Here is a 17632-nt window from a genome sequence, read left to right on the forward strand (position 1 = left end):
AGAATGTTAATTGTGGTGGCAATTGACTAAGGCTAAATTCGAGCAAACTTTGTGAGTTGATCGTGTAAGTCGACTAAACCTTGACGTATCATATAAAAGCTCAGGATTATCTTCCTCTTAGACATAACTCAAATGATAGCAACACCAAGTCTTCAACCCTAGTTATCAACAAATCACCAAAGACTTGTAATCTTGTTGTTTTTCAAGTCCATTCTTCATCGTCTTCCTCGTTTTACGCTTAAATCGATAAAAGGAAGAAAAATCAGACTCTATGGCCTTGTAAAGGAGAAAGATAGAGGTTTATAGAGTGATCCCACGAATCTTACGTTATGGATGTAGCGACTCTTGGGGGTGGGTGGGTGAAGCTCATTAACCTGGTTTGCATATATCTTTATTTTTATTTTTGTCTTTGTGATATTGTGTTTTCATTTCCACAGTGCACTAATTCTTTGTAGAGAGTGATACAACAAACTTTGCTGGCTGCGTGTGAACTACAATAGTGTTAGAACAAAATATAGCAAAAGCTAATTAAACTAACTAAATGCATAGCTCAAAAGAAAACTCCACTAGTGTTATATGCTTATCTTAGCAAATCTGAAGGTTAAAAACTCTAAAATGAGTAAAATGCAAAGTGGGTATAAGAAAAAAAGTGCACAATGTAAAATGATTTATCTCAAAATAGAGTGTAAAGAATAGTGAATAACCAAGGTCTTTTCTGCTCTTAAGATCATTAATCTCTTATCACAAATTTCCTCTTAAACTTCTCTTATACAATTTCATCATTTCTTGTATTTTCTCTTTTACAACAATAACCAAGCTTATCTCACTAGGTGGGTTCAGTTATATGAATCCTTCTACATCATTAAGTTCTATCCCCTACTATATCATCATTTATATTTAAATAAATTTATCTTATTTTATTGTTGCTAACTAAGTCTTTTTGATGGAGTTGACTATATGAATCCTTTTATGCCATTAAGTTCTATCCTTTGTTATATCATAATTTATATTTAAATTAATTTTATCTTGTTTTATTGTTGCTAATTACATATTTTTTTTTGTCTTCCTCATTTGATGTGCACATTTGTCATAATTTCACCTCGTCTAATTGAGGAATTTGTTGGTCGTCTAAGTATATGTCCATATCATTTTAAACGTATCTCCCGAAATTCTCTCAATAAATGCAACTCTAACTTTCTCTTTGTATCTATCCATCTTTGTATATTCGCACATCTACTTTAACATCCTCGTATCTTCTGTTCATGTACTCGAGTCATAGTCTAACATTAAGCTTCATATAACATAGTAGGTCTAATTGCCGTTTTATAAAACTTTCCTTTTTAGAAGTACTGTATAATTTCAAAGAACACTTGACACTCTCCTCTGTTCAACCATCCTGTTTGTATTATTTGTAAGATATTACTCTCAATCCCTGTTTTGTTTTGCAAAAATGATCTTAAATACTTAAAACTCCCAGTTACACACAACTCGTTACTCCTATCTTAACAATTATTTCATTATGTCTAATATTACTAAAATTAAATTGTATATATTGTGTCTTTACTCTACTAAGCCTAAAACCTTTTAGTTCTAGAATTTTCCTTTAAGCTTTAAGTTTATTATTACTTCTTCACGTGTCTTATCTACCAAAATATATCAGCACATAACATACACTATGATACTATATCTTAGATGTGTCTAGTGAGTTTGTGATATAGGAGGATCTGAGGTTTGACAAACCATAACTTTTGACTTCGTATCAGAATGAGATGTTCTATGCCAAATCGAGGCTTGTTCAAAGATTCACAATTGGTTACTGGTGGAACCCATAACAACCATTTTTTTGGAGGCTTCAAAGTTTTTTTTCCCCTTTTTTTTTTTTTTTTTTTTTTTTTTTTTTTTTTTTTTTTTTTTTTTTTTTTTTCCATTTTTAGCATCTTCGGATTTTGGGTCTATTTAAATACTTGTTTGGGTTGATGTTAGACATCATTTGTTTGAATAAAATTTTATTTCGATTAAACCTAGAGATGATGATTTCTCTTCTTTTGTTGACTTCTAGTGTCTTGTTTTCTCTACAATCCCTTCTAAACTTCTGCCTCCAGGATAATCACTATTCTATTATGCGTCAGTTGGTATCGGAGCTCATCAGATCCAATGAAAAGTTGTTGTGGCCATGGTCATAACAAGTAGTTTATGATTGAGGAAGCTCAGCACCGTGATCGTAACATTCATGACGTGATGATTGAGGATTTATAGAGGTAAGTCACAGAATTAACCTAGTGCTTGGCGGCATGGGATTTTGAAGATTGTGTTATTCACGATGGACGGAAAAATACATATACCCTTCACATCAAGGGAAAGAAGATTGTGTTGGCGCTAAAGCAGGAAGGAACCACTCCTATTCCGATAGCCAAAAAAACTAATCTAATTTTTATGTCAAAGTTTTTAGATGAGATGGAGTATGGAGGTGTATTACCTTGCTAGAACGATGCAATAGTCATATACGCTAATTTACCAACAAAAGTACTAGGTGCTAACAGATTTTGTTGAGTTGATGTCAGAGGATTTTTCTCCTAGGCTACCACTAATGAGAGACATCCGACATCAGATTAACATTGTTCCATCATCAAGTTTGCCTAATTGACCAGCATATCACCTCAGTCCTAAGGAGGGTGAAGAATTATAGTGACAGATGGTAGAATTATTGAAAAGGGGTTATATTCGTGAGAGCATGATCCCATGTGCAGTCTGAAGAAGTGTTCCTTTTTTACTAGTAACTTTTCTTGACTTTATTGTGTATGGTGTTCACACAGATCAATCAAAGATAGACACAACTTGTGATTGCATGATCCCATGTGTATGGAGTGTGACCTTAGCCAAGGACTTGTACAATATCAGAAGTTTCATTGACCTCTTTCTACCACCGATTCATCATAAATTTTAGCACTCTGATTGCTCTCATCATTGAGTGTCTCAATGAACGTGATTTTAAGTGGTCTGAAGAGGTAGAGGCAAGTTTTCAAATGGTCAAGCAGAAGATGACCAAGTTTTGACACTTCTTGATTTTGACAAAGTGTTTAATGTCAATTGTGATGCATCCGACATTGCTATTGGTGGTGTATATCAGGACGGTCCAGTTGCTTTTTTTAAGTGAGAAACTGTCTGAATCCAAGAAAAATTATTCTACCTATGATTTAGAATTCTATGCCATTATTCAGTTGTTGAAGTATTGAGGTCACTACCTAATACAGAAAGAGTTCATTCTATTTACTGATCACGAGGTGAAGTATATTAATGGTCAACACAAGCTGAGTAAGCGACATGCGAAGTGAGTGACTTATTTACAGGAGTTCACCTTTACGCTAAGACACCAAATAGGAGTCTGAACAGTATCATAGATGCCCTGAGCCGTTGTTCGTCACTATTTACCACTATGAGTACAAAAGTTGTAGATTTTAAGTCTTTTGTAAACATGTATGCAGCTGACCCTTTCTTCGGAAGGATATTTCAGGTGGTAATTGATGGACATCACCATGATTTTATTTCTCATAACGACTATCTGTTTTGACGATTATAGGTGTGCATTCTAGATTGTTCATTGAGCCAGCATATTATAAGTGAGCTTCATAATGAGGGATACTTTGGATGTGCCAAGACATTGACTCTTATCTCTACTTTTTTTTTTTTTTTTTGCCTAAATTGACCTAACTCACTTTATGGACCAATGTTATGTATGCCAACAGTCTAAGAGAATCTTCGCCAATGCATGCTTATACACTCCTTTTCTTGTTTTTGAAGCTCCTTGATTTGATGTTATGAATTTTATATTGGGCTTATCCCGCACCCAATAAACCTCGCATTCTATTCTATTTGTGGTTGACATATTTTCTAAGATGCCGATTTTGTAGTTTGCAAATTGCCCATTTTTATTTCAAGGAGATTGTGCGTTTACTTGGCATTCCTCGATCCATGTTATGCATACCAAGTTTATCAGTCATTTCTGGAAGAGCTTATGGGGGAAACTGGAATACAGTTGAACTTTAGCAGTGCCTACCACCCCAGATAGATGGTTAGATCGAGGTAGTGAATCAGGGTTTGGGCAATCTATTGAGTTGTCTGACAGAAACTAAGTCGAAGTAATGGAATTTGATATTACCTCAAGCAGAATTTGTCTATAATAGATCAAGAAACAAAACGGTTTAAGTCCTTTTGAGGTCGTTTATAGGCGTAACCCGGCTAGTGAACTTAGCCCCTATCTCACATATAGGATGATTCAGTCCTAAAGAAGATGAGATGGTAGAACACCTTCAGGGTGTTCATGAGCAAGTGAAGGAAGCTATTCACGAGAACAACATCAAGTATAAGATTTAGGTTCTTCGTGATCGTTGTTAGATACTTTTTGATATTGGTGATTTTGTTTGGGCAATATTGACTCGTGATTGTTTCTTTGTTGGCGAGTATGATGAGCTTAAAGATCGGAAGATTGGACCGTATGAGGTACTACAGAAGATCGGTTTAATGTGAAACACTTTAGTCCTTGTTATGTGGATGCTGATAATACTATGCTACTCGAAGACGAATTCTTTTCAACTCGAGACGACTGATACATGAGGATCTGAGCCTTGACAGATCATAATTTTTTATTCGTGTATTAGAATGTGACATTCAACGCGCTAAATCAAAGTTCGTTCAGAGATCTATGATTGGTTAGTGGATGAAACCTGTAACAATCCTGTCCTGGGTAAAAAAAAAAGTCGTTTAAGGCCTTTTTAGAGGCTCCGAAGTTTTCTCCCTATTTATTAAGATTTTTTTTTCCTTTCTGTTAAGGTTTTTTTTCCTTCCATTTTTAACATCTTAGGGTTTTTGGTCTATATAAACACTTGTCTGGGTTGATATTATACATTATCTTTGTTTGAATCAAATTTTATTTTGGTTAAACTTAGAGATTACAATTTCTGTTTGTTTGTCGACTTATGCTGTTTTATTTTCTCTACAATCCCTCTCGAAACTTTCGTCTCCAAGATATTGCTATTTTTTCTAGCGTCAGTTCGTCGTTTAAGGCCTTTTTAGAGGCTCCGAAGTTTTTTCCCTTTTTATTAAGAATTTTTTCCTTTCTGTTACGGTTTTATTCTTCCTTTTTAACATTTTATGGTTTTGGGTCTATGTAAACACTTGTTGGGGTTGATATTAGACATTATCGTTGTTTGAATCAAATTTTATTTCAGTTAAATTTAGAGATGACGGTTTCTATTCGTTTGTCGACTTTTGTTGTCTTGTTTTCTCTACAATCCCCCTCTAAACTTCCGTTTCCAAGATAATTGCTATTTTGCCCGGTATCAATTCGCCTGTAATTAGTGTAAAAACATAGGAACTTAGAGTTGATTCTTGATATAACCTTATCTTTATAGAGAACATTTCGGTTAATCCGCTTGTAGTCTTCACTCTTATCATTATATCTTCATACATATCCTTAATTAGTTCAATATACGCTATGTTAACACATCTCTTTTCTAGAATTCTTTATATGATTTTTCTTGAGACTCTATCATAAGCTTTTGTTAGGTCGACGAATACCATATATAAGCCTTGCTTTTGTTTTCAATGCTTTTCAATTTGTTGCCCGAGAAGATGTATAACTTCTATTGTCAACCTTCAAAGCATAAATCCAAATTAATTTTCGGTCACCGTGGTCTCCTTAGTTTTTCTTTTATTACTCTTTTCCAAAGTTTCATAGTATGCCTCATTAATTTAATACTCCTATAGTTTGTAAAATTTTGCATATCTCCTTTGTTCTTATATAAAGGAACTAGAGTACTTACCCTCCACTAATCTGATATTTTTTTTCATTTTTGATATGAGACTAAATAACTTTGTAAGCTATTCAATACCTTATTGCCCTAAACACTTCCATACCTCTATTGGAATATCATTTGGTTTAACTATTTTTTCATTTTGCATCCCATTTAAAGTATGTTTTGCTTTTGAAGCTTGAATTATACGATAAAAATTTAAGTTTCTATATTTATTAGACCTATTAAATATTTAAGTTTCTATATTCATTAGACCTATTTTAATTACCTAAGTTAACTTGGTTACTTAAACTTATATTAAAATGTTTATTTCCTCATTCATATATCTTCCTCTCTCGCTCTCTAATTCTATAAATGTTTTTTCCCTTTCTTTTGTATCCGATTTTTCACATAAGCATTCAAAAATTTCATTCATTTCTTCATTCATGTATAATATATCATATGTTATTTGTATTTTCCTTCACATTCTCATGTATTTTCTCATTCCACCACAAAAGTTATTTACTTGGCGGTGCATGTCCCTTTGATTCACCAAATACACTCTTGGCTATTATTTTCAATTTTGATGTCATCTTATCCTATGTTGTATTTGAATCGCCGTGTATTTCTCCTAATATTTATACTTCTATGCTCTTCTTAAATATATTTTGCTTTCTATCCTGTAATTTTCATCACTTAATTTTAGGAGTCGTGTACCTTTTCTTTCTATTGATATTATGCTTAGATGTATATCCAACACTACTAAGCTATGTTGGGTAGTTAAGTTTTCTCAAGGATGATTTGCAATCTTTACAAATCATTCTATCTTTTTTCCCAACCATAATCAAGTCTATTTGGAACTTATTATTTCCACTTTTGCAGGTGACCAAGTTTTTTTTTTTTTTTAAAAAACATATTAGTTAGTATGGTATCATAAATCTAGTATAGTTTTTCCTTCTTCATTTCTTGTTCCAAACCTATAAACCCCATGCACCCTATCATATTTTTTATTTTTCTCTCTTACATACCCATTTAGATCTCCTCTTATTAAGATCATTTCGGTTGATGAAACATATTATGTTTTCATCTAATATTACCTGAGATGTATATATCAATTATATTAATAATTTCTTTCGCCACCACTATTTCGAGAACTATAGTCTTATCCCTCTTACTCATTTATTCTCTTACAAATGTTTCCTTTTAAATTTCACAGGAATCAAACACACACATATTAGATAGGGCAAATAACCTGCAATTTGCCTAGGATGCGTCATACTTAAAGATAAATGACTTGAGACATTCATTCAGAATGAAATGCACCCTAAATATATATAAATATATAGGGTGAACTACCCATAATCCAGGAAATACTTTATATATAAATATAAGATATGGGTAAATGACCCACAATCCACCCTATAAGGATGCATTGTATATAAGAGTGAATGATCCACAATTAAATCACAATTCAATACATCATGTGTGTGTATATATAGGGTGAACGATCCACAATTTATCTAAAATGCATTTTACATTAGAATAGGGTAAATGATACATAATTCACCCGAAATGCACCTTACATAAGAACAGAGTGAATGATTTGCAATCTATCTAGTGAAAAAATATCTCATATAAAAATATACCCATGTGCTAAAAGACTAAGGGTCCTTTTCAAACACGGAGCCAATGTCTATAATACAAGTAATTAATTAATTATATTAATTTAATATATATTGTGCACAACACCTTTAGAGTGTGGAGCTAAAGCTCTTTACTACATGTAGTCATACAACTCTTTTAGAGGGAAGAGCCGAAGCTCTATATTGCAAGTAGTTACACAACTTTTTTAGAGGGGAGTTGAAACTATATATTACAAATGTTGATGAATGCTCTATATTGCAAGTAGTTACACAACTTTTTTTAGAGGGGAGTTGAAACTATATATTGCAAATGTTGCATTCATCATTCTGTTAATTTAAAGTTACCTAGCTACTTTTAGAGCATGGAGCCAAAGCTATAGTAAAGGTAGTTCATTTATAGTTTTGTCAATTTAGTATAAATTGTATGTAATTCATTTGAGAGTGCGAGTAGAAGCTAAGTATAAACAAATTTTATTTTATTTTATTTATTCGGTCATATAATTATATATCTAGTTTCTTGCAATTTCTTAGGGTAGTTCATACTCTCTTTTATGATATTAGTATTGATTTCCATCATTTATATATTGTATATCTATTAATTATTTTTGTCATAAACAAATTTTAAGAAGCAACAAGGAGGGATGAATAATAATAAGATCAACTAAGGGCATACAATGGGAAGATATATATCAAGCGACAAATGAAGAAATAAGATTATATAAAGAATTCTGTTTCAAATAACTTTATTATATTTACTTTCACAAACTTAATCAATTAAAATGAAACAAGTCGAAAACCCATTTGATTGAGGACTTACATCACACTAGCTCACCTTAAGAGACTCTCCGGTCCTTTTGTTGATGGATCAAAATACATCCTCCAATATGCTTGCTATAGTGAAGGCAAACTGCACAAATGCCATTGGTCTATGCATACTAGCTGAAGTGATACTTGTATTGCTTGCTTTTAAGAGTGAGAATAAACTAGACAATCCCTAAGCTACTAGAATAAGAACCGCTCTTCACATTAAATTAGGATTCTGAATTGTGAACCTTTCATGTCAATTTCCCCCATAAAGGGTTGATCCATTTTTCAATCTCTAAAGGCAAACCTATATATGTATTTCCTTAGAGGCAAGATTAATAAAGCTTTAGCAACAGTTGTCAATCACCTACAAATGGTGAAGTTCCTCCATTCTAGCATCAAGTATCATACTAAGTCCTTATTCCGGTGATGAATTGGTTGCATGGCTTCTTGAATTTGGCATGGGACATTGAGACAATGCAAGAGAGGTGAGGGCGGCTTGATGACAGCTAAATGGTGATGGAAAGTGAAATTGAGGACCGACAGTGATACAAACAACAACAACACAACTAAGGAACCTCTAATATGTGTTCCCTTCACCGAAACTTTGGTGGAAGGTGGTACAGAGTGGAGGCGGTGTGAGATGACAGTGTCATGGGGCGATCGTGTCGTGAGGGCAACGTTGGAAGGTGGCAGTGCCATGGAGCGGTGACGGCGTAGGGTGGTTGCGACGATGTTGCAGGGTGGCTACGAGTCTATGACAATAGGTGATGACGGGTGATGCGAGGCGACAATGGCGCAACGACGATTGTGGCATGACATGGGCGTTGGTGATGTAGGAAGAAGGTGGTAGCATGAATGAGAGCAGTGGAGAGGTGGGTATTGCACAAGAGAGGGAAAACTTAGGGTTGGTTTATTATTTGTGCACTTCTACAAAAAAAATTCCACATTTTTTCAAAATTACAATTTGGCCCCTTAAATTTTTTGGGAATATAACACTAGCAGCAATCTCAATTTTACACTGATCACGCCTTGATACATTTTTATAATTATGTCATACGACGTTTGGATTTTCCTCTATAATGTCTTTCAAATTGTATTTTGTTCTCATCATCTTATCAATGTCCAATATTGTCGGCCTTTGTAGCTGCTTTTATATCTTCATATAATTCCTTCTGTGTAATTTTAATGGTAAGTTATAGTTAATATTTTGTATTTAGGACTAGCAATCAAACATGAATTGTTTCTAATCATGAACTAAGAATAGCTGGATGCTACTGATCATGATGGTCACCTCCATTTAAGTACTTATAATCAACTATGGCTTCCATGATGAAATATCAATTTGCATACTTCGGAATTCCTATTAGCTCACTACATTCAGTTCTCTTTGTATATTTTTTTTGTTGTCTTCCTTGCTTGTTCTTTTGAGAGACGAACTTATAGATATTCTTTGTATTTGCAAGCTTTGTCCTATCTACAACAAGCTAAACATTTAATGCTTCATTTACATAGAGTTTAAATGCTTAATTATAAATTATTTCTGAAAATCCAGTTCACGGGGTTTTCATTAAGGTGGCTAAATAGCTGACCCTTCTTATGGATTTAAGTAGATAACTATCAGTTACCTAAGTTCTTTATTTGTCTCCAAACTAGCTTGTGCAGGTCCATCTGGGATTTGTTTACAACAACAGCTTTTGCATTCACAAACACTGTCTACTTGTTAGAACTTGTTATATTAATTAACCTCATTCTTTCTAAAAGAAAATAAACCAATAAGTCCCTTTACCTTCCTTCTCCTTTGGTTGTAAATGCAATTCCAATTTTGTGTTGCATGATTCTGTCCCTTTTACATGCCTGAAACATGAGACGGTTGAAGTTTGTAAAAATAAAAGATGAATTCATTCATTCATCAGTATTTTCTCTCTCTCTATATAGGTAGTGGATATGTACATGTTTTTGATGAATGATTCTATTCTGTTACATGCCTCAATTTTTTGAAATATGAAAATTATACATTTCCTTTTGATTTTCTGAAAATGTATCAGCCAACAGTCTGCTAACTACTTGCAAATTGCAATTTGCAAGAGTGATGATATAATTGTGAATCTACATTTCCTGAATTTGTATTAAGGCGGGAAAAAGTTTTTTAGCGAGATAGAGCAAAAACTTCTTCGCTTGCTAACCATTGTCGTTTACAACCAACACAGACTGCTGGATCTGAATGATCCAAAAATCAATAGTTCTGATCCTAACTTTCAGAGTAGCAATATACATAGAAAAGTGCCGCATTTTAGATATTTGAGTTCTTTTTTTTTTTTTTTTTGTGAAGAAACTTTCGCAAGTAATTGTTAAAAACTGGTACTAAAACAGGCATTTTCACCATAATGTGTATTAGTTTTCCTTTCTGAATGTGAACAGCACATAACTACTTGTCAGGATCTACAATCAACTTAAGTATTTGCAGCTTAACCATTTATTATTGTAGTTATAATTGACAATTAGATTTATATTTGAATTCGAGCATCAATTGGCAGCTAACACTTTAAGTTTTGTTACTTTTGTTATTTTTTTCATACATCCCTCCTGTTTCATAGGCTAATTACAGATATGAAGATCTTAATGAGAGGAAGTTCGGATGCAATGTTGTTATAGATTTTGGTGGATATGGGTGGTCTTTCCGGTCAGATATTGCTCCTCTCCCAAGCAAATCTATGAGGATTGGTTGTGCTTCATCAGATGTGGGCCCCTTTGATAGAATTTCTCCAGATTCATTGTGGGAGGCAAGAACCTGATTTCTGATCACCTTCTTACTTTATGTAATTAATGAGCTTGATACATGCTCATGTTTCTTTTTATGTTATTCACTCTATTCTTAGTTTTTTGTCCCTTGTGATAGGAATCCATGTAATTTGCAGAATCATCTTTGATGAGGCATTTTGATAGGGCATTCATCTATTGTGGTTATTAACAATATGATTTTATGCCACTTGGATTTTGTATGCTCAAATAGAAAACTTTGGAAGTTCTTTTCAGTCACTTTAATCCTCATATTTAATCCAAGCATTAAATATAGGTTGCTTCTTTATTAGTTAAGATGAGTGTTTGATAATCCTCATACTTCATATAAGTGTTAAATATCTATTATGGACAATTATTTTAATCACTGTTGGGCTAAAATGTTTAAAAGGGAAACTAGAATATTCCTTTGTAAGGGTGACTTATCATCATAATTCTTTTATGGTTCATCCACATTTCCCTCACTATGTATCGGCATGACTTGCCCTGTATCTTTGACTTTTTTGAGGAACAATAGCTACTTCAGTTAGTATTATTGCTATTTTTTTTTTTTGACAAGCTGATTAATCAGATGTATAGTTATCCTAAAATCCATCTGAAATTCTCATCTTGTGATCAGATGTCTGCAATTGTTCAGTCAAGTTAGGTTGCTGTTATAGTTCATTTTAATGTTGGATTCTAAGTAACATATTAAGCTGTACTACTAGCTGTTATAAGTTCTCTTTTGGCTCAACTGTTTCTGCATCACTAATGATGATTAGCGATTTGCAGTCTCAATCCTCAATAGCTGATAATCATGCGTAACAAGTTTTAGGTTTTGATGAAACAGGACCTGAGACCAACTATTTCTTATCTTGCACCAGAGGAACTGAAGTTAGTAAATGATGCATTGAAGGTAACTACTTGGACTAAGCATGCATACAGTACTATAGTGGTGCTTATTATATTTTTAGTTTTATTATTTATTTTCTTGTTTATTCTTGCTGAACATATAAGAACGTATAAATTCATGTCAATGTTGTTTCTAAGAATGGTATGCAACATCATGTTTTGTAAACATGCCATGTGCCAGCAGTATTCAATAAATTAATTGAACATATTAAATTGAGTTGTTCGAAATGAACTGTAGGAATCAAACATTTGGTAGCTTAATCTACATAGAAGGCATCTAGAATGAGCTAAAACCATAAGGTTCTAATCAAAATTAATGTTTGCTCTTCTAGCCTGGAATTGAAGAAGATATACTACTGATTATTCCATAGCCCCTCATGGAAGTCATATAGAAAGAGTTGAACTTTTTTCCAAGATGGTCAAGACCTATCTTGATCAGCTTCCATTTAGATTGGAATCAGCAGAAGAACCTACAAATTCATGTCAATCTTGACTTTTTTTTTAAGAATGGCATGTAGCAACCTCACGCATTGTAAAATTGCCATGTGCCAGCTTTTTTCAAAAAAAATTTGATTGTTTAATTAAGTGGTTCGAAATGAACAGTAGTAATCAAAGATTTGGTAGCTTAATCTACATAGAAAGCATCTCAAATGAGCTACAACTATTAGGTTCTGCTCATAATTAGAGTTTGCTCTTCAAGCCAGGAGTTGAAGAAGATATACTAAGTGATTAAGCTAATAGCTGCTTATGGAAGTCATATTGGAGTTGCATCTTTTTCCAAAACAGTTGAGTCCTATATCTTGTACGGCCATCATTTATATTGGAATTGACAGAACAGCCTATAAATCCATGTCAATGTTAAACTTTTTAAAGAATGACATGTACCAAACCAATGTTTTGTAAAAATGCCATGTGCCAGATTTATTCAAAAAATTAATTGAACATATTAAATTAAGTTGTTTGAGGTGCACTGTAGTAATCAACGATTTGGTAGCTTAATCTACATAGAAGGCATCTGGAAGGAGCTAAAACTATATGATTCTACCCATAGTTAGTGTTTGCTCTTCAACCTAGGAATTGAAGAAATAAATTGATTATTCTAATAACCCCTCAGGAAGTCATATAGTAGGAGTTGCATCTTTTCCAAAAACAGTTGAGTTCAATCTTAATCGGTTGTCATTTAGATTGGAATTGACAGAAACTTGATCTTATTTACCTGAGATGAGCACCTTTAGAAATCAGCAAAATTTGCCGGAAAAACTTTATATCAGCTTGAACTTGACGACACCACAAAATTTATTAAATCATCTATTATTTGAAACTGTTTATTTAAGATGATGCCAGTGATTGAAATGCCGTTCCGTGCCGCCTGACACGAACGGTTTTTACCGTTTTGCTGGCAACCAAAACAAGCACGTCATGCGCGCGCGTCTCGAGCAGCAGCGAGGCATCCACGGGGCGTTGCGATGCGATGGCGGAGCCGAAAGCGTCGTTGGACGTTTACGGCGTTGGCGGAAGCATTGCCGGACGCTTCTGGTGCCTTCGGAGGCATCGCCAGACGCCTTCGGCGTCGTCACGGGCGTTGCGAGGGAGCGCGGGTGTTGCGGGGGCGCACGACCGTCGCGGGGTGCGCGCATGTTGGGGGGAGTGGGTTACTGTTAACAACTAATATTACACATTAATAAATCAAACAATTCCTACTTGTGATATTTTAAAGAAGATTTTATAAACTCTAATTAAATTATCCCAATAAAATAAAAAAATATATTTAAAATAAAAAATAATAAATTTTATTAAAAAATATTCTGAAATTATTTTTAATGTTTTAAATTTTATTTAAAAATTCTAGAAATTTTAAAAAAAAAATCTAAAAAATTTTATAAAAATTGCAATAAATCAAATTTATATTCTGATTTTTTAAAATTATTTTATATTTTTTTTACTATTTTAATATTTAATTGATATTCTAATTTTTTTACTATTTTAAATATATATTATTTAAATTATTAAATAAATAAATAGTTATTTTATATAATTATTATATATAAAATAATATTTTGTATTAATTTATATAATTATGATTATTTTAATCTGGACATTAGAGAACTATAAAAGTTATGTATCAATTTTAATTTGAGTTATTGATAGATCAATTTTTTTTAAAGAAAAATTATATTTAATTATTTTTTTAACAATATTAAGTTATTTAATAATGAAGAACTTATATAAAATCAATATACAACTTATATTTTTTTTTTAAAAAAAGGGCAGCCCGGTGCACGAAACTCCCGCTATGCGGGGTCCCGGGGAAGGATCCATTATACGCAGCCTTACCCTGCTTTTTGCAAGAGGGTGTTTCCAGGATTCGAACCCGTGACATTTTGGTCACATGACAACAATTTTACCATTGCGCCAATGCTCTCCTTCTACAACTTATTTTTAAATTATACATAATAAATATATTTATCTAATAATTACTATATATAAATAAAAAATACCGAAATTGTATCTGCATAACACAATACAATATCGAAGTCGTATCGTTCCGGTCTGGACCGAAATCTTGGTATGGGTCGAGATTTTAAACCTTGGATAACGCCATAGAATTTGTGCCTACCTTACATGATTAGTGTACTTAATAGTAACATTTGACATCTGCTATATGTAATATCAGTAGTATCGTGGCAGTATCATGGTGGGTATTATACCATGTTAAGAACTGCCAGAGTGCTCCATATGTGGTTGAAATTTTATGGAAGACCAGCCACAAAACTCTTCTTACCTGTTCACTTATTGTCCACATGTAGTCATGTCTAAATAACATACGACAAAGTTTAAAGTATTGTTTAATGTTGGAGTTTAAGTTTCTAGCTAAAACGGTATGATTGCAAAAAAGTTGTGCCATCACTCAACACACTTCAAAGTGTGTACAGTTCAACTCAAATGGGTTTAATCCTATAATTTCTCTTCTATTTAGCCTGTTCATTGCCATTTATATATCCAAGTCAATTGAATAAAAAATTTGAAGAAACAAATTACTAACGTATAAAAAGTATTTTGACAAATGATTATACCTTACTAAAACAAAAATAGTCTGGTGCATTGAATGATGGTTGTGGCTTTTGTAGCATTCTTGTGAGATCAACATCATAATTTTAGATTAAATGATGCACATAGAACATTTGATTTTGGAATTGGTTTCTTCACATGCCCGTAAAGGTATCTTTGTTGACCGACCATTAGGAGTTGGTATTGGATTGACATAACTTAAATTGAAAGGCACGTACAAGATATGAATATATCTCAATTTTTTCCATCTCCACAACCACTCTTTCTCCCTCTCTCCCACCTCGCTCTCATTATATTATTTTTTTAAATCTCTTCTCTATTACTAAAATAAGAGAATTTTCTTGTCTTAGTCGATCTCAAACAATTTCAAACATCCCTTTTTTAGGTGATACCACTAGAATTATATTGGCATAGTAATGCAGTCAACAATTTAATTATGTAAAAAGTTATCTAAGTCCTTAATTTTACTAATTTTTAACAACTTAGATGTAAAATAATTATTTGGATGACTCTTTTTGTAAGGAACTATAGCACTAAACACGCAGAAAGCGCAGCGGAAAAACAAGTTCCTTCTCGAAGATCCATGCGGAGGAAAATCACATACTAAGTTTAATGAAGGGAGTTTATACCTTTGGTGCATGCCTTTCGCAATCCTGACAACAACGTTTCTTTAGGATGCAGATCTCAGTGCGATCAGCACGTCCGCGCCTCTACGGTATCCACATGAACACGTTCTCCGTTCATCTCACGAACTCATGACTTGGAGAAGAAACAACCTTTGTTGTGCTAGTAACTACACAAGGTTATTTTTGGCCAAGAGAAGAAGAGGAAGAAGAGCAAAAACCAAGAAGATTACATCACCCAAAAGGTCACTCATCTATATAAGGTGACTTCACAAAAGGGTTACTTTACCAAATAGGTTACTTCACTAAAGGTTACTTTTACGAATGACTTTTGTACTCATCCAATAAATACAAAATGTTTTTGTCTCTTGATCTTCCTTTTGATTAATAATATATTAATTTCTATTAATATTCATTAATCTTAATGGGTTAGATTTAGTATATTGGATTAACCATTAATCCAATAAGCCATTAACCCAATTAACCAATGAGTCTAACTCATTACTCAATGAGTCTAATCCGAATTCATTCGAGTCTAACTCAATTCGGATTAGACTTAACCCTATAATCCATCTCCAAATCAACGTGTTCTTTGTGTGTGACCCAATAAGCATTGGCTATGTATCTAAAATTATTTTAGATACATAAGCAATGAGTGACATCTAACAATGCATCATTACTACCCAAGTGACGAGAATGTCGAGATCCGACCTAATACTTCCGTGTTTATTATCTTGTATGATTCAATCTTTCTGTCCTTGATATCTAGATTGATCAATGAGACATAGACCATGTCATCCTCTTATCAATCTTTGTGTTTCTTGATCTCTAAGTAGACACACTTAATCAAATAAGCTCAATATCGTATATTGACTCATTTAAGCATGACCATGCATTCTTGTGTCCTACTAATTAAGGGCCCACAGATATCGCTTCCGTCATATGGAAGGGATATATCATATCGACATCACTCACATCTCTCCGTATAACTTATTACATAACCAGTGATCGACTTTATGGTCCATCCTGTTACAGGTGACGTTTATTGATACCAAAGTATACAACTCCTTATGTAGGGAACTATAGCGACTTTAGGTCTAAGAACTATTCATACTAATAGTCACATGAGAATGTTTATGACACTCATATAACGATCCATGAAACATTCTCACGGCGGGTCATTCAGTATATATTCGTTAATATATATCTCATATCTATGACTTGTGAGATTAAGTCATCCGTTGACCTATATGCTATTCTCAACGCATTAATATTGTCCTTGCATATTAATGCTTGACTAGGAATAGTTAAGAGTAGTGTTCTATATATCTACAACATCTCGCTATCAATTCAACCAATTGATACATTGTAGACTATAACCTACTACCCTAGGACATTATTATACTCATTCATTCAGCACTGAACTGAAGTAAATATAATAACCAACTTTACCTTTTATTAATAAGTGAAATATGATACAAAAGGAGCCCCTTACAATCATCTCATAATTGGTACTAGGGCTAATACTTACACTTTCTAATTCTCATGAATTTAAGCTCATCATTCACATGATAGATGAGTTTATGTTTCTCATCTTCATCTTCCATGTATTTAGAGGGATTGTGATGGTTCTTCTCATTGTGCGCTTATAAAATAAAATAATGGAAAAAATTAAATACTTCAATTCAAAAAATGGGATGAATGAAAATATAATAACTAGCATGTAAGTATAGTAGTTATGCTAATTATGAATTTTTTTTTCTTTATTTGGTCTATGACAATCACAATACCAACATGGTGTTTTGTGATTTATGAATAATATATGATGGTACAAAGAAAATTGTGAGAAAAAAATTAATTAAAATTTGAACTAACCAACTAAATAATAGTTTACAAAGAGAGATTACAATTTTGCCGAAGTGAATTGTGCCTACCTGATGTTGACTTCACATCAAGATTCATATACAAGTTTGCCAACATTTCTCGAGCATTTGCAATTATGTGAACCATAATT

At 33.1% G+C, this 17632-nt stretch overlaps 1 protein-coding gene across 2 annotated transcripts in view; it reads left to right on the plus strand.

The window, feature by feature from the left end:
* Positions 1–17632, plus strand: part of LOC122018465 (putative GTP diphosphokinase RSH1, chloroplastic) — a 47555-nt gene that overhangs the window by 5361 nt on the left and 24562 nt on the right. The window contains exons 3-4 of one of the 2 annotated variants that reach the window (XM_042575790.1): positions 10834–11019; positions 11865–11930. In XM_042575790.1, coding sequence (XP_042431724.1) covers positions 10834–11019; positions 11865–11930 — 252 coding nt within the window. The remainder of the gene's footprint in view (positions 1–10833; positions 11020–11864; positions 11931–17632) is intronic. The other variant, XM_042575791.1, reaches the window with a different exon arrangement.

This window comes from Zingiber officinale, chromosome 9A (genome assembly GCF_018446385.1).
Source record: "Zingiber officinale cultivar Zhangliang chromosome 9A, Zo_v1.1, whole genome shotgun sequence".
NCBI lineage: Eukaryota > Viridiplantae > Streptophyta > Magnoliopsida > Zingiberales > Zingiberaceae > Zingiber > Zingiber officinale.